The following is an 18,457-nucleotide window of genomic DNA, read 5'->3' as shown; positions in this document are numbered from 1 at the left end:
ATGGTGTTCTATAAACCACAACCAGAGCTCATTAATTGAAAAATGAATGTCAATTTGCGTTAGCCGGCATCTCTAAACCCAAAAGGTACAGTGATCCCGGCATGTGATGGATAATAAAAACATCAGCCAAACATATCAGGTAAAATCAAGAAGTTGGGGGTAGGGGGCGGAGAGATAAATTCAAAGCCACATTGGAGTTTACTGGCAGGGTCCCACATAAAGGGTTTTAATAGGGCTTCATAGGGCTTCTGCATTAAAATAAGGGAAACCACATGGAATTTTAATTATAAGGACAGGATATTTTAAGTATAAATACTCACGAGAAGCATTTTTTACATCGATGAGCCTATTTGTGTGAGCTCTGTGCTTCTGTGGAGCAAACGCTGCTGTTTTAAGTGTGACTTCTTTCCTTTTGAAATTGCTCACGTTATTCTGGTTTCTCTCACACGAGCTGAGTGTTGAACTTAATGCGTACAGAAGTGGCCTGCCTACACCTATTAACTCTGCCGACGCAAGTTCACCTAGATGCCCTGCGATGAAAATGAGGCTGGCTGAGAACATCTGTGGTCTCCATGCTGGGCCTGTGTCGTGTCAGGCACTACAGAAGCCCGGGGCAGGGAGATGGCAGATCTCATCTGCACCACCGTGGGCAGTTCTGTCCACGTCCCTCCTTGCACCTTTTCACACTTGAACTTGTCAGCATTTCGTACTTGGGAGGGGTTAGGGAGAGGCCAGCGGAGGATGGAAGAATCTATCAAAAGCAGAGAGCAACTGCCCAGACTGTGCGAGTTTTGGTTTGTCATCTTGAAAGTGTTTGCTTCCGGTATTAGAAGCTAGCTGCTCACCAGCTTTTCCCCCTCTGCTTATGGGGCCTGTGGATTCCGGGAAGGTTTACTGTGAGGGGTGGGAACTTCCCAGCCTCCCCTCCCCCTCCCCCAAGGCAGTAGCTTGTCCTGCTGTCTTGGGATTCACGGTGATAGAATGGTAGAAGCAGAAGGGAACTTAGAGCTCATCCCCTCGTTTTACAGATGATGACACTGCGAGCTCTGACTTCTGCCTCTGGCCTTCCACTCTCAGTAAGAAGAGCCAGGCAGGTGAGACTTTTCACGATTGCTGGGTTGGGCTGGGTGGGGTTGTCTGACTGAGACTGCCCGATGAGTGAGAACCACTTTTATTAACGACATATTGCTTTGAAGTAGACACTTCTAGTTATGAGTGCCCACTAAGGCACTTAACACCTGAGCATTTTACAAAGAACACAAGGCAGTGTGCATTTTAACAGAAATGAACAACTCTCGATCAGCACCTTGAAAGAAGAAGATTGAGATGCTTCCTTTAGGATCCCAGAACAGGGGCTAAATAAAAAGGAAGCTGAGGAAGTACCTGCTCACTAAGGCCTTCAGGAATTACCGAGTGAGACTTCACTGGTGGTCCAGTCTTTAACATGGCCCACGCAACTTTCTAGTGCAGGGAACAGAGGTTCGATCCCTGATGGGGGAACTAAGATCCCACATGCCACGCATGGTGTGGCCAAAAATTTAAAAAGAATACTGAGTGTTTTCCCTTATAGATAAAAGTGGTAGGAAAAGCAAATATATGAGAGCCAAAGGATTGGAAGAGTTCAGGTGTGAACAAAATCTTTAAGAACGCTGGTGTAATCGAAGAGCTTGTCACAATTCTGTCAGTGTTAGAAATTCATAACCCAGTCTTTAAAGATCGCAACTATAAGTTTTTGGCATTTCCGAAAACTAATTTCCACATGAAGTGGTTTCTAACTGTGGTTTCATAAGTTGAGTGCCAGAAATACCTATTAAGAAGGCATCTTGTTAGTTTTAGAAGTTAAAGGACCTCATGTTTTAGGGGAAAACTGTCTTTGCTTCAGGTTCCCAGTTCAAAGTGGCCAGCAGCTAACCCTGTAGGATGTGGTATATGGGCCCAGTGGGTGGATGGTGAGACGCCCTCCTGTTCTTTCTCCTTTTCCAGGGAGCTTTTCCCCAGAGCTGCTCTTGGCATGTGGCCTTAATCAGGTCTTGTTTCTCCCGTCAAGACTTGAAGCGCAGTGATCACTAGGTGCCACCCACTTTCAATCCTGCTAGCTTATGACCCTCAGCAGAATTTCTAAGGGTCAAACTCTCCCTATATGACCCCAGATACATAAGCTAGTTCCAGAAAACATTGAAATCTAGTTTGATTTTCTTTTTGAAATCAGTTACTAAGATGAGGAAAAAATATATAAATTGGTTACTAAGATGAGGATTTTACATTATTTTACAAGTTCAAGTGATAGGCCTGTGTTAAGGTATCTTTTTTTATATTCCTTCACTGATGAAAGGGCCCTACTAAGAGTATCAATACCAAAACGGATCATTTTGGAATTTCTTTATTATTGGGTGAGAAAAAGAAATGTGTCAGACTTAGTATGAAGGTCACTTCCAAATATCTGAGGTGCCACAAGAAACAGAAAGGGAAGAGAAAAAAAAATCAATGAGGATTCAGTCTTAAAGTCTGGTGAGTGAAATCTGTCTCATGGAGTATGGGGTTTACATGCACAACTTAGCACATATTTGGGTTTTTTAAAGCCCTTTGGGATTCTCTGGGGCGGTGGGGGGTGGGGTGTGTGTGAAGAACTTGAGGCTAAAAGACTGTAAAATGAAAAAAAAAAAAAAACCCAAAAGACTGTGTAGTGACTGGTGCATTTGAAAAGTCTGTTTGTGGCTTGCTGTTCCATTGGGGAAAAGCTAAAGTTTTCTTTTTTTTTTTTTTCCTTGTAAAAAAAAAAGAATTCTTTTATGATTTTAACTGATATTTACAGATGTTTCCCCCCCATCTTCTGTTGTAATTTTTAGGTGCTTCAGAACTGGGCCCTTTTTCAGACCCCAGGCAGTTCCCAAGCATTTCATCCCTCACTGAGAGCCGCTTCTCCAACCCACGAATGCACTATCCAGCCACCTTTACTTACACCCCGCCAGTCACCTCAGGCATGTCCCTCGGTATGTCCGCCACCACCCACTACCACACCTACCTGCCACCACCCTACCCCGGCTCCTCCCAAAGCCAGAGCGGACCCTTCCAGACCAGCAGCACGCCATATCTCTACTATGGCACCTCGTCAGGATCCTATCAGTTCCCCATGGTGCCCGGGGGAGATCGGTCTCCTTCCAGAATGCTACCGCCGTGCACTACCACCTCGAATGGCAGCACGCTATTAAACCCAAACCTGCCCACCCAGAACGATGGCGTTGACGCCGACGGAAGCCACAGCAGTTCCCCCACCGTTTTGAATTCTAGTGGCAGAATGGATGAATCTGTTTGGCGACCCTATTGAAACTTCCTCAGCAGTGGCCCCAGCGGTCTCGGTGGGGAGCCACATCCCCAGTGTATCGACATATACATATATAGAGAGTGCATATATATGTATATCAACTCGCTATCTACAAAGTGCCTGTTTTTTTAGAAAATTTTCTTTTCTTCTTCTTTTTTTTTTTTGCATTCAGCCACTCTGTCACGATCTTGCAACCCTAAGAGGGTAAATCTTGTAAAGCAAAAGGCCCAAGAGAGAGACAGTCCTAACCAGGTTTCAGATCATTTTCTATTTAAACATGTACCTTTGCAAACAAACAAAGGGAAAAAGAAAAAAAGGTATTTTTTGTTTGCTGTTGTCGTTTGGTCTCTTATCCTCAATCATCTGTTCAGATGCCAGTTCAGAGAGGTGGACTCCAAGTCCGGGAGGAAGAGCAAAGCCGCTTCCTCCCTGTGTTTTGAAACCACATGTCCTCACGGTTCATGGCGCCGCAACATGTGGACCAGTGCCCTGGGCAGACCTGCTTACAAAGCCGGTCCAGGTGCCTGCGAAGGGAAAAGAGGCAGAAAGGAATGCTTCCACTCCCCTGCCATCCATTCAGAGTAACTGTTCCAAACTTTTGCTTTCATACTTTCTGCAAGTACTCATTTGAACTGTTTGGTTCAGTTGTTTTTATTATTATTTTTTTTTCCTACTTTAAGAAAGTGACTTCAAAAAAATACTGATCAGGATAGATTATTTTATTTCACTTTTTCATACTTCTTTTTTCCTTTTCCCATTGAACCAAAAGGAAATCCGATCCCGAACCACCTGCCCCCTCCAACCCACTCCTTCTCCTGTTATGCAAAACTGAAAATGGCAATACCTTATTATAGCCATAATGGTAGAGATAGTGTTTGCGTTTCGCTGTGTGTTATTTGTCTTCTTTTTTTTTTTAAATTATGAATATGTGTAAAATCTGAGGTAACTTGCTAACGTGAATGGTCATATAACTTTAAAGATATATTTATAATTATTTAATGACATTTGGACCCTTGAAACATTTCTTAGTGTATTGATATGTTGACTTCGGTCTCTAAAAGTGCTCTTTATTAAATAACAAATTTCTTCAGTGGGCTAGAGCCATATCTGAAATATTGCTAAGCAATTTCAGTTCATCCAGGCACAATGTGATTTTTTAAAAATACTTCCATCTCCAAATATTTTAGATGTAGCTTGTTTTTGCAATGTATGAAGGAACTGATATGTTTCGTTCTTTTCAGATCTTTGATTTGCCTCTAACACAGCTTTGCCTTTTTTTAAAAAATAGCAATAATTAGAGATTTAAAAAGCAACCCTGAGTCCTTTATCACTTACGTTGCCCTTTATCAGCATAAAATGCTGGAGTGATGTGGTTTCCTAATTTCTTTGAAATAGTGATGACTCTCGTCATATTAAAAGACAAGCACAAGTGAATCCTTGAACTGCAGAATGGCGTTCTGTGGTTTCATAGTTAAAGCAAAACTTAAAATTGCCAGGCTTCACGCTGAAGACGCAGTCAGCTTAAAGCCACACACGTAGCTGAAGGATCAGTCACGATACGCAAGGTACGGGAGAACAGAACTGTGCCAGGGAGCCTTACCCAACCCGCCTTACCCAGACAGTAAGTCAGGGGAACCCAAATCTGCCTTAGCCTGGGCCCCACTGGCAGCTCTCCACAGAATTTGCATTTAAAGGAGCAGAATTAAGTCATTGTCTTCTGAGAGCAGGGTCATCTGAAGGAGCAGGCAAGTTCCAACAGGCAGCTGATCTGAGAACACACAGGCTGTGGGGACCCATACACAGCCTCTGATACTCATTGTATTTCTCACCATGGAGGGTGTCAGGAAGGCAAGGCTAGGTGGAATCTGGTGTCTACTACTGCGTGTGAACTTGAGCTGAAGCCCTCCTGTCGGATGTACTCTGAGCTCTCCTGGTCCTTGATCCAAGCCAGGACCGCGTCATGACACCACCAGGCAGATCCCCACCCGCCTCCCCCACAGGTCAGGGCTCTTTCATTCAAAGTCTCTGCCCCTCTCCAGCCCCCCGCCCTAGGCAGAACCTGTTAGAGATTTGCCTCCAGCCCCCAGAAGCCCCTCGCTCCCTGGTCATCCTCCAGCCCACTTCATAGACCCACCAAACGTCTCGGGACAGCTCAAGGGGCATTGGACCTGTGCTTCTCACCTGGGAATTCACCCTGACTCCCCCTAATAAAAATCAAGGGGAGCACCAAACCAAACCAAACCAAACCAAGACACTTTGCCTTCTAAATGTTGTATACCAAGTATGCCTAGATAAATAAGCCACTTTTCTATTCCTAAAGATGGAAGTAGTAATGGATACTATTTATTGTTTGTGTGTGGTGGCTTGAAGCACACCACCATCCATTTATTTTTAAGTGTAAAATATGTGTGTTTGTTTCAGCAGCACTTAAAAAAGCCAGTGTCTGGTTACACATTTCAATCTTAATTAATTGACATAAAAATGTTATCTCCAGTGCCAGCTGTACCCTATTTAATAAAAAAGGTACTATATCTGTACATTCTTTTTTAATGTTAAAAGGGCTTTTTTAAGTTTACAGTACACATACTAAGTGACTTGAGGGACGCTTTTGTGTTGAAATGTTAGTAATGGCTGCAGGCAGCAACCCAGAAACACTTTAAAAGTTTTTTTTTCTTGGGAAAAATTCAAGCACTTCTTCCTTCTCTCTTCACTCTAACCATTTCAATGGGGCAATTTACATTTCTTAGATCAAATTTGGCCCTTTTTCAGCCTGGGGATTAAATTTTGCTTTTTAAAAACAAAACAAAACAACAAGTCCTTAATTTGCACTGAGTCACGTGCATGATTTGTGATTTCAAGATTAAAACAAAGCCTTACTGCTACTATGGAACCATGAACTAGCCAGCACTGTACTTTCTTCAGGTTAAAATGACATGGTTTACAACGTCATCAATACGGCCACTTTTTTAAAGACCAAAACAACATTAAAAAACCTGTTTTAACCTGTGTCAGAGTTCCAGATTAGGTTCCAAAGATTTTTAGATTTTTTGTGAAATGGCATCCAGTTTAGAACTCAAAGATTCAACAGATTAGCTGTGGTTCACTCTTCAGGCCGTCCTACCCCGACCAGGACCTTTTAAAAGTGAGCAGAGAACTGCACACCATTAGGCCCCATTCATTGTGGAATCAGAGGGGAGGAGATGGGTGTGCTGGCTCAGAGTTCCCTCCATTCCCAGGAAAGCGACTGACTCAGAGTCTAGGGGAATACGTGAAAACACAAAGCATTAGCAAAAACAATAATTATACCTATGACATTCGAAGGAACCATAATAAATAAATAAAAGATGACTTTTTCCAAACCTTGAATTTGTTGTTCTTAAAAAAGATAATGCCTTTGAAACGTATTTTCTATGTGAGAAGTTTTTAGATGTTTGTTTACTTCATGTTTACAAATAACTGTTTGCCTTTTCATGCAGTACTTTGAAATATTATCAGCCAAAACCATAACTTACAGTCATTTCTTAGGTATTCTGAATAAAATTCCATTTTTTTGGATATGCTTTACCATTCTTAGATTTCTGTGGAACAAAAATATTTGTAGCATTTTGTGTAAATACAAGCTTTCAATTTTTATTTTTTTTTCAATCGCTGTTGCCCAAGACTTGCTTTCGTGCACATATTGTACAAATTCTGCTTTGTGCCACAGGTCATGATTGTGGATGAGTTTACTCTTAACTTCAAAGGGACTATTTGTATTGTATGTTGCAACTGTAAATTGAATTATTTGGCATTTTTCTCATGATTGTAATATTAATTTGAAGTTTGAATTTAATTTTCAATAAAATGGCTTTTTTGGTTTTGTTATGTGTGTACACTGGGTTTTTTCTCATCCGCGGCTTCTTCTCTTGTCTGACGCCTGCTCCTGTCTACACCTGGGCACTTATTGGTCATAGGACTTGCCAGGGCTGGATGAGAGCAGAGATCCTATATTATTGGTGAGAGGAAAAGCATCTTGGTAAGCGCTGGATTCTGCTTTGGACCTAGGTTCAACCCCTGGGTCTGGAAGATCCCCTGGAGAAGGGAATGGCTACCCACTCCAGTATTCTTGCCTGGAGAATCCTATGGATAGAGGAGCCTGGCAAGCTATAGTCCATAAAGTCACAGAGTTGGACACGACTGAGCGATTGACACAGAGATGGGTGGGTGAAGAATCTAGGAGTGCACTCACTTCCTTATCAGACTGTTGTCTGAAGGAAGGCGTGCTCACCCCACTCTTGGGTAAAGCCCCTTATTCCAACCAGGGGAGCAGTCAGGGTGGAAAGACAGCAGCCTCGATGGTTCCATGATTCTCATCTCCAGGCACATGTATAGGGCCAGCAGTGAACCCTTGACTGTAATCACAAGGGCCACCACCCATAAAGGGGCAATCTATTTTCCTCTTCACACCTCTTTGGGGTTCCTAAAAAGAAAGTCAACCAAAGACGAGGATGAGTAAAAACGGACCTTGGCCTGGGGAGCTCTAGCTTCAGAAAAATTCTACTAGTTGTGAGACTTTTATTCTGGGCCGCTGTTTATTTTTGGCAAGTCCCTCCTCTGCAAGAAGGTCGAGGGCCTGGGTTAGCATGGTTGCTTTCTTTCTGTCCTGTGCTGTCTGTATGCCTTGGCTTATCACACTTTTAGGGAGGGACAAAGAAACCGTACCTATGAGCATGACCACTGGCTAGGGGCCCACGTCACACTACAAATTAGAGGCTACCTTTCAGATCTGCTCATTCTTACCTCTTTGGCTCTGTTTTCTAAAAGAGCTTAGCAACTGCTCATTTCTAAGCCTAGGAGACATCCTAAAAGCACTTGGGGTGAACTTAGGCAGGGGAACTTGTTTGCGACTCTTTGAGGATGCATATTTATTTATCCTTGTAAGTTAAACATCTGTGTGACTTTAAAAGGCATTGCATGGGAGGTGGGCATGGTGGCTCTCTTGGCCATTCCAGCCTTGTCCAGTGGCAGCAGGGTTTAGGGTGCATCACTGTCCTCCTCGGGGGTCTCAGCTTCTTGGTTTATGGAAAGGTGCTGGGCTAGACTTTGGTGCTATTGACCTTTCAGGCTGGATAATTCTTTGGCGTGTGTGCGGGGAGCTGTTCTGTGCAATGAAGGATGTTTAGCAGCATCCCTGGCTTCTACCGGCCATATACCACGAGCAGCTACCCAGTCCTGATGGTGAAAAATGTCTCCAGACGTTGTCACATGTCCCCTGGGCCGGGCAAGGCCGGGGTGGAGCGCAAAATTGCCCCGATTGAGAACCATTGGGCCAAAGCCTCCAACTTCTTAGGCTTTCTGTACAGAACCAGTGTAAGAAGACATTGCTTATTCAAACAGGAGAATCAGGCAGGACACCTAGGGACTTCCTAGGGAGGCAGGCCCATCACCCTCTCTCATCACCTCACCTGATGGCACCCTGAGGTCTGCATGTGTCGGGAGGCGGCTGCTGGCTCTCCCTTCTAAACTGCCTCCCTCCTCCCCGCTTCATGGGCCGCATAGCCCTTGATCAGCACAGCTGTGGGGCTTTGCTGGGACTGGCCGGCTTGGCTGCGTTCATCAGGGCTCTCTGTTTCTCACTGGAAACGACCGGCGGAAGAAGAAAGCAATTTCTCCAGTGTTTTTGACCCTTCGTGCCCCCTGCCCCCCAAATATTGAATCATCAGACATTTCTTAGAGAGTGGGTGTTTCCTGTTAACTCAATCCCAGCCGAGACCGGCCCTATAAACACCTCAGCTCTCTGTTGCAGAGTTTATTTGGCTGGGAAATGGGTATTGCCATGTAAACAGGAAGCCCCCTGAAGTTATTATCTGCAGATGCGGTTGAAGAGCCACATGTTTATATTTATGGGATTTGAGAACAGTCTGGAAAGGCCAGGAAGGAGGTAGAGGAAGCGCTCCTCGTTCACTGGGAGGGCGGGGCCCGCAGATCTTCACGAGCTGATTTTTCAACCCCTTTGGAAGCGGGTGGTTAAATGCACTGACCCAGCCAAGAGCCAGGGCAGAAATGGAGGTACCGGCTGGTCTGATGTAAGCAAACAACCCTACCTAGATGATCAGGTTAATGGGGGCACAATCCAGTTTCAGTGTCTGTCGCAATCATTTAAAGCTAGTTTAGAGATGTGCCCTAGGAAACAAGGGTTTTTTTTTTTTGGTTGTGGGGTGGTTTGTGATAAGATTGCTATTTTGTAGTCTCTTGAGTTTTTCTGGGGGAAGTCAACTGACCACCTCTGTCTCAGTGAGCGCAGGCCAGCTAGCTGCCCTGTGAGACCCCAGGCAGACTCATGCATTAGCTCCTCAAGTCAGCTGAAAGGGCCTGGGAAGGATCCTTCATGGGAAGGTCTGCACCACCTGAGGTCTCCGGGTGTTGGTGCAGAGAATGTGGGGTGGCAGGGCAGCTGGCTTCTCCCTTGCCCTGGGTCACCTGGCCACTTCCATCCCTTCTCCACCACCTCTGCTCTTCCTTCCTGGGCTCTCTCCTCGGGCCTGGAGAAGATGCTGAAGGAAGGCCAGGTAGTAACCAATACGTGGATAGGTCCTTATTTAAATTATGAGCTCTGAGCAAAGACAAGGGCATTTCCTTGCTCCTTACCAGCCTTTTTTTGTAGCTCCCCCAGGGCTTCATAGCAGTAGCCATTCAATTGTGAGGCTTTGAAAATGAAATTAAAAAAAAATAATAATTCATCAAAATTTAGCCTAAGATCCACTGCAGATGTAACGGGTAATACACTAAGCGGGGTGTGTGTGTGTGTGTGTGTGTGTGTGTGTTGGGTGTGTGTGTATGATGGGTACATGCACGCCTGAAGGGAGGGAGAGGGAGGGAGAAGGGGGAAGGGATGGGAAGAGGTACCAGAGCAACCTCTCAGGGAAAGATGAGGCTCGGTGCACACACAGATGCCCCTTGACACAGCATTTATTTGCCTCAGATGTTCTTTCTCCTGCAAATTCTGCAAAAAAAAAAAAAGCACACCTTCCTCCCACAAGCAATTATTCTTCCTCAAATAGGTTATTTAGAAGGGACCGGGGACACCGGCCGCCTCCCTGAGATGTGAGGAGCACAGTGATGCGGATGACTAAGAAGGGCTATTATTCATTTTTGTAAAGCATTTTTATTCACAAGCGTTCCGTGATTCAACCGGCCCTGCTGTCCTGACAGACATGCTCAACCAGTTGGAAAGCAGAAAGATCAAGTTTCTAGAAACCCACTAAACGTTTACTAAAACTTACTTTAATTTTGTTTTTTTTTATGATCTTGTTGCGATGATGTCTGACCACTCAGTGGGGTTTTCTGAAAAACCTATTTTATGTCTTAGCATCACAAGGGTAGCTCACTTCGTGATTGCCATGCCTTGTTCCCGGTTCTGTGTCACTCCACAGCCAATAGGAAGGGAGAAATACCACCCCTGCCCCCCCACCCCCGCTCCCCCCAGAGATACCATCCTTATGGAGAAACCAAGAGCATCTAGCAGAATGCTAGAAAAAAATGGGGGCTGGGGAGGGCCAGGGACAAGCTAAAGAACTTCCACACAAGCCCCTCAAGAACAAGTTTTGTCTTCACCACACAGAAGAGGTCAGAACATAGAATTGCAGCCAGGTCTCGTGTGGCCCTGTTCTCCTACTGCCTTACGGCATTTCTCTCTGAGAGCCCAAAGTCCCAGGGTAAACCAGTGCAGGGAGGAAGATGGAGTAGGATCCATGGAGTCAGGAGATATAGGGTACAGTGGCAGAGCCGGAGCTGGGTTTTGAGAGATGAGGGTACCAGCAACTCCCAAAACACAATCAGATGATGCTTTGGTGTAAAAAGTGCAAGTGTATTATTTAAAAATAGCAAAAGGCCAACACACAAAACCATGTGATGTGTGTAATCGTGAGGGCCTTCATACAATGGCTTTATGATTTAAAGCTCCTTGGGCATCCTTTCCTTCTTAAATTAGGTCATTTATTTATTTATTTCTTAATAACTGCTTCCATCTCTGACAGTGCAGCAACTCTGGCCAGTTTCACTTTCTGTTTCTCTGTGAGTTTCTCTCTATTCTTCTGCCCTAAAACGAGCGGAACCTTTTGTGGGACTTGTGACAGACCCCAGGAATGTCTTAGCCCGATTCTCTTTTTCCCTCACAGTCATTTAATATTGAAATCTTGAAAATCACAGTGACCTTTCTCCTTTTTAGCCGTGTGCCCCAAGAGTCTTTCTGGGTGTGGCTATGAGGGTGTAGAAAATCCAACTCCTTATCAAGATCTTATTAGTGGTTTTACAGATGAGAAAGGCAGAGATTATTACTGACTGTAATTCTCTACCACAACTTCTGGGGCACACTGAGAACTCAAACTGTGGAGGAGAGACTTCTGGACTGACTTTCACTCTTCTCGAGCATCCAAAGGAGGGAAGGATCCAGGAGGGATGCAAGGCGGAACTTTAGCAAGGAGTTAAGTGGTTAATAGGAACTCAGTTTTTTTTTTTTTTTTATTGGCTAATAAAACCTCTCAGGGTTTTTCATATTATACGGTTCCTTCAGGCTTGTAGCCCAATGCTTAAAATAAAAAGCAAAAGATGAAAACAACAACAAAAAAGCTGGAGTCTGAATACCCATGCAGCCCCAGTCTTGTTTACTTTTTCATTTCCGCAGTTGTTAAAAAAAAAAAAAAAAAAGAAATTTTCCTCTGGTAGTTCAACTTTATCACACTGAAGGAGCCGGGCAGTATTTGAACAACTCCAGCGATTCTTGCCTCCCAGTGAAAGGAAAAATTATGCTCTGTCTCTCTGTTTCAGGCAAGAGGAGACCACGATGCGAATGACAGATGCATGGGGAAATTTCAAAATGAAAGCCTGGGATGGGGGCGGGGGGTGGGTTGGGGAGAGCAGATATTGAACCGAAACCAGCCCTGGAATCCTGAATGCAAATAATATCTCTGTCCATTTCTTGCCAGTGGTGCTGTTCTCCCAAGGGAGCAGGATGTTCTTGTTTTTAATAATAGCCAGACCAGATGCTAAATTCTCCCCGGCAACATGCTGGAGAAGTGAGAAGGCAAGCAGCTGATTCCTGTTAAGATGAACACCAGGCGAATAAGCCAGAAACTATGAGAATGCTCTGGAGGTTTTCGCTTTGTAAACCCCCGTTTGGCAGAAAGATCACAGAATCTGAGTTGAAAACACAGAGTGTCCTCCTGCCCCGGTGCCTCCTGCACTCGTGCTGCCTGCTGGGGGCCTTGCTGCCTTCTGGCCATCCTGCCCTTTCCTGAGTTCTCCAGAGCACCGGCTCCCAGGTCCCCCGAGAGGGAAAAATCGGAAGCCCTGTGCCCTCCGGCTTTCACTGACTGTAAAAAAATAAAAAACAACAACTCATCAACAGGAGGGATTTTTTTTGTTTTACTTGTTCCTTGCCATAGAAAATAGTGAAATCCTGAACCTGAGCCAATGATTTTAAAATGGCATCTTTGTTCCATCTTTTTCGCTCTCTTCTTCCCCCTGTCAGAGTCCATCAAATCTTGCAGTTCTTATTTTGTTTTAGGGTCTGCCACACATGGAAGATGCTGCTTTCTTCTTTCCCAGGGAGCTGCCAGAACCGCTGTGGGGCTCTGCAGGGCTGGGCTGACCACAGCAGACATTGACCTGGCTGCACACTGAGGCCGGCTCTCGCCACCCAGGCATTCTTTCCCGGACAGTAAGGGTGCCTGGTGCTCCCTGACTGCCTCTCCTTGGGGCTTTGTGCCCAAAGTCTGCAGGAGTGAGAGAAGGAATGGATGTTAGGAGCAGGTAGAGAGGTTCATACTGGTAATCAGGTCCCCAGAGTTCTCCTGGGACTTCCCTGGTGGCTCAGTGGTAAAGAATCTGCCTGCCAATGCAGGAGATACAGGTTCAATCCCTGGGTCGGGAAGATCCCCTGGAGAAGGGAATGGCTACCCACTCCAGTGTCCTTGCCTGGAGAATTCCATGGACAGAGGAGCCTGGCAGACTACAGTCCGTGGAGTAGTAAAGAGTCAGACATGACTGAGCCACTAAATACCACCAACAAAGTCCTCCTTACGGCTTTTCTTCTTTGTCCCCATCATCCTCCTAAGCCCTGGTACTTCCTTTTCCTGGTTGCTGCTCCCTTCCCTGCAATGCAGACAGGACACCCTAGCTACTGTTTTCTCACTGTTTTCTTCCTCCATAGCTGTCTTTGAAGGTTGTTAGGCCCAGACCTCACTAGCATGACCATTCCAGGGAGAAGGCAATGGAGACAGAAGATGGTTTACCTCTTTCCACTCTTGGGATGGCACTGAGGCCATTGTTTTAATTTCCTTTTGGGGAAAAGTCATATTTGGTACTGATAACCTGATCAAATAAGAATACTTACAACATTTAATTTTCATCACACACTTGACTATGCCCTTGGCACTTGGCTGAATGTTTCATGAGACTATCTCAATCTTCCCAGCAACCTAGGAAGAAGGTAGTACTGTTTTTATCCCCATTTTACTGATGAGGAAGCAGGTTTAGACTTGCCCAAGTTACACAGCCATTAAGACTCAAGCCTAGATCTGTATGATTCTAAAGACTATGTCCCTAAGCTAAAACTTTAGACACACTCTCCTTTATCATCAGTGGAGAAAGTAAATGACTTAATGAGATACAAGGAAGCCTAGCAAAGTGTCTGTAGCATAATAAATATAAAATAGATGGATTCTATTATAGTTACTCTTTGTGCCCCATGGACTGTAGCCCTCCAGGCTCCTCTGTCCATGGAATTTTACATGTAAGAATACTGAAGTGGGTTGCCTTTTCCTACTCCAGGGGATCTTCCTGACCTGGGGATCGAAACTACATCTTTTATGTCTCCTGTACTGGCAAGCAGATTCTTTTTGGCTCAGTGGGTAAAGAATCCACCTGCAATGCAAGAGATGAGGATTTAATCCCTGGGTTGGGAAGATCCCCTGGAGTAGGACATGGCAATCCACTCCAGTATTTTTGCCTGGATAATCCCACGGACAGAGGAGCGTGGTGGGCTACAGTCCATGGGGTTGCAAAGAGTCAGAGATGACTGAAGCAACTGAGCATGCACAAGCATTATTGTTATGCCTGGACGACAGAGGATGAGATGGCTGGATGGCATCACTGACTCTATGGACGTGAGTCTGAGTGAACTCCAGGAGTTGGTGATGGACAGGGAGGCCTGGCGTGCTGCGATTCATGGGGTCACAAAGAGTCAGACACAACTGAGCGACTGAACTGAACTGAACTGAATGACTACATTGATTCTCTTAAAATGTGTCTATAAAGATTCCAAATAGTTTGACTCTCAATACAGCTAGAGCCCCAAGTGGAATGCTTTTTTAAAAATATTCTTTGGACATTTAAAAAAATGTTGCTCTTTCAAAGTAATCTTTTTAAACTTATTTTATAGACTAATTTTCTACTGAACATCATGGCTAACTTTGGCAATTGGCTTATCATGGCCTCTTCCCTGAAGGAACTCAGAGACATCACATAGCATAAAGGATAAATTTAAAATGCATGGGCACATTCAAAACAGAAATGTTGACTCTGCCCCAACCTCAACCCTCAATATGTGATCTCTTCCAAGGTCTTCCATTTAGGTGTGTTGAGTTTCATGTTAATGTTGCTGCTGAAAAAGGTATTAATGAACCGAATTTGGCAGCATTGGCCTCATTTAACAAGAGAAAGGCCCAGACCAAGAAATTCCTGTCAACTTCAACTCTTGCCTTTCCAAGAGTGGCTCTGGGGTCCTTCTCGCCACCTGACAAAGGGGCAGCACCCAGGTCCCCCGTTTCTGAACTGGCATCACTAAGAGGCGGAACTGATCTTGGAGGCCGCAGGTCTGAGTTGGGATACCTGATGTGTACATGGCTTTGAGTACTTGTACAGGGGCCTGGAGGAGCCTGGGAATGGAATCTCAGTGTTTTCTGCCCTAAATCATCTAAATCTCTTTAACTGAATAAGTAGGTTTCTCTCCAACTGTCTTAAAGCATTTTACAGACTATTTCCTTACATCTATTTTATATGGAATTAATATCCCATTGTCCCGAATTCCCAGAGAATAGAACGACCTCTTTCCCTCTCATTCTCTCTGCCTTATTTTCTTTTTTCTTTCTGGAAATATTTCTTGAACATCTACTATAAGCAGAGCAATATAGTGGAAGGCTCACCACCATTAAAAAGCATGTTGGCAAGCATCTCTGTTCAATTCATCCATCCCAGTAAGAGATGTTTGTCATGCCATTCTCTATTTAAGCAAATTCATGAATGTTTCACGTGGCTGAAAACAGAGATTAAAAAGTTAATGATTCGTTTCTAGAGAGAATTTAGATAGTTTTGATTTCTGCTTACAGCCAATTTCATTTCCCACTTCCTAAAATACTCAAGTATTTGTAAGATACTCGACATCTATATTTAGTCATACAAGCCTTTCATTTCCACCATAATATATGGGAGGGTTGGTGTTGAAAAAGTGGATGATTTTCATATAATCAGAGGGGGAAATCTGCTCTTCCATTTTCTCTTTCCTGTTGTCACAGTCATGCAGCTGCATGAAGGGGCTGAGCGAGGTATTGAAAGGGGGAAGTGGAGGGACTTCCCTGGTGGTCCAGTGGTATGGATTCTGCACTTCTGCTGCAAGGGGCACCGGTTCAATCCCTGGTCAGGGAACTAAGATCCCATGTGCCCTGCAGCACAGCCAAATAAATAAATAATAATAATAAAAAACAAAAGAAAGGGGAAAGCAGTAAGTGGCAAAAAAGATCCGAGTTCCAGATCCCTACTAACCAAACGTGTGACCTTGAACAAGCCACTTAACCTCTCTTGACCTTCTCCTGAAGTGTAGGCAATGATATATTATCTTCCAGATGGTCTGCTAAGGTTCCATGCAGCAACTCTTACCTATCTATAGATGTGGAGTGGCTTTCAGAATGGAGAAATTGTGGGGAGTTTTAAGAGGCAGCTAGAGTCTGCCTAGCATTAAGAGAGATAACGAGGTCCACTGTTCCTCACAGAATTGGCCAAAGTGGCCCTTTTGTAGAGGATTAGGAAATGAAATCCCAGAGAGGTCAAATCACTTTTGCAGGATCACGCTGTAGATGGATGAGGGGACGTCAAGGGTTGGAATCTATTTCTAAGCAGTTCTCAAGCTCATTCCCTGGAAGGGGCATTTCCTTCCTTTATGAGAGTAGCATCTTCTGCGTTATCCTTTCATTAAGCATTCGTTTACTTTTTTACTTTTTATGAACCTATTTCCATTTGTTATTAACTTACACTGATTCTGTTAAAAATTTCTTATGTGAATTAATTTCCAACATACGAATTCCATACTATACTCCAGCTGTTGTTCAGTCGCTAAGTAGTGTCCAACTCTTTGTGACCACATGGACTGCAGCGTGCCACTCTCCCCTAGAGATTGCTCAGATTCATGTCCATTGAGTCCGTGATCCTATCTAACCATCTCATTCTCTGCCACCCTTTTCTCCTTCTGCCTTCAATCTTTCCCAACATCAGGATCTTTTCCAGCTAACCTTATTGAAAAAGACCCATTATACATGACTTCATTAAAATTATAGGTAAAGATACCAGGTCTGACCTAGTGAGAAATTTGGTGTAAGAGGATGAATGTCATTCCTTCCTGAACAAAGGTGATCCGTCTGTTGGCAACATGCTTCAAACTGATTGTCCCTTAGTGGACAAGAGGTCCGCTTGTCCTCAGTACTAAAGGTAGATGTCATGACCTTGCTGTGATCCAAGGTCTTTCTATTTGCTGTTTCATGCTCTGACTATAGACAGGAGGCCACATTCTGGATTTCATTCACATGATATCCTAGCCATCTGAAGAAATGGTACATGACAGCTAATCTTGAAAAAAGACAGATTTTTCATCTCAGTGTTACCTTTTATCTGCTTACTGTCTGAGTTACATTACAACCAACACATATCTTCAATTTTAAAGATGTAAGCAGAAAACCATGCTAGTGGTGCAAAGATGGGAGACACAGGTACCAGGTGTAGTGTTTTTAGACAAAACTTAGAATGTGATTAATCATCTAATGCTTGTTTAATGATAGACACTGCCTTGTTATGTCTCGTGATTGTGAGACACAAGTGCAAAACCATTTACAGGGCAGAAGGAAGTCGAGGGCTAAGAAGAGGGAAAATCTGTAGCTTTGCCCTATCCCTTGCTTGAGAGAACAGTTCTCATTGTTTTGCTTCACAATCCCCGACTCTCATCTGGCTTGGAGGGAGGGGCCGTTCATTCAATAAACACTGATTGAACACTCACTAGAAATGATGGAAAGGACAGTGAATGAGACATACTCTGTGCCCCCCAAAAATTCACCATCTACTCAGAGAGACAGAAAAGTAAGCCTGTAAGTGACAACATGGCACAGCAGTGCCGCAAGAGAGCTGTGAACCAAGGCTTGTTGCTGTTTGGTTGCAAAGTTGTGTCCAAATCTTTGCAACCCCATGAACTGCAGCATGCTAAGCCCTATTGGGCTTCCCTGATATCTCAATTGGTTAAGAATCCACCTGCAATGCAGAAGACCCTGGTTCGATTTCTGGGTTGGGAAGATCTGCTGGAGAAAGGGTAGTCTACCCACTCCAGTATTCTTGGACTTCCCTTGTGGCTCAGCTGGTAAAGAATCTGCCTGCAATGTGGGAGACCTGGGTTTTATCCCTGGGTTGGGAATATCCCCTGGAGAAGGGAAAGTCTCCCCACTCCAGTATTCTGGTCTGGAGAATTCCATGGACTGTATAGTCCTTGGGGTTGCAAAGAGTACGATACGACTGAGCAACTTTCACTCACTAAGCTTCCCTGTCCTTCACTATCTCCTAGAGTTTGCTCAAACTCATGTCCATTGAGTCAGTGATGCCATGCAACCATCTCCTCCTCTGTCACCCCCTTCTTAATGGTAGAGAACCAAGGGCAGAGGAACCCTATACAGGCAGCAGCCCCTGGGAGCGATAGGAAGATGACATTTGAGCTGGATCTGGAAGAATGAGTAATTAATTCCTTGCTGTCCTGGGTCTGCTGCCGAGCTTGAGTGTTAGCCCCACGTCCAACTTGCAGTGTGGTACCCGGGACCAGGCAGGCCCCCACAGCTCTCCAGAAGGAAA

General features: G+C 44.5%; 1 protein-coding gene across 4 annotated transcripts in view; it reads left to right on the top strand.

Moving 5' to 3' along the window:
* Positions 1–18,457, top strand: part of RUNX2 (RUNX family transcription factor 2) — a 351,373-nt gene that overhangs the window by 225,859 nt on the left and 107,057 nt on the right. The window contains exons 7-8 of one of the 4 annotated variants that reach the window (XM_025260962.2): positions 1,029–1,094; positions 2,847–7,184. The exons of 2 other annotated variants lie outside the window; for them this stretch is intronic. In XM_025260962.2, coding sequence (XP_025116747.1) covers positions 1,029–1,094; positions 2,847–3,325 — 545 coding nt within the window. In that variant the 3' untranslated portion in view covers positions 3,326–7,184. Of the gene's footprint in view, positions 1–1,028; positions 1,095–2,846; positions 7,185–18,457 lie in introns of those variants that run through there. One more of the 4 variants, XM_025260984.3, reaches the window with a different exon arrangement.

Source organism: Bubalus bubalis, chromosome 2, assembly GCF_019923935.1.
Source record: "Bubalus bubalis isolate 160015118507 breed Murrah chromosome 2, NDDB_SH_1, whole genome shotgun sequence".
NCBI classification, from domain to species: domain Eukaryota; kingdom Metazoa; phylum Chordata; class Mammalia; order Artiodactyla; family Bovidae; genus Bubalus; species Bubalus bubalis.
Note: the sequence above shows the minus strand (reverse complement) of the source record. Positions and strands in the feature narration are given on the sequence as shown.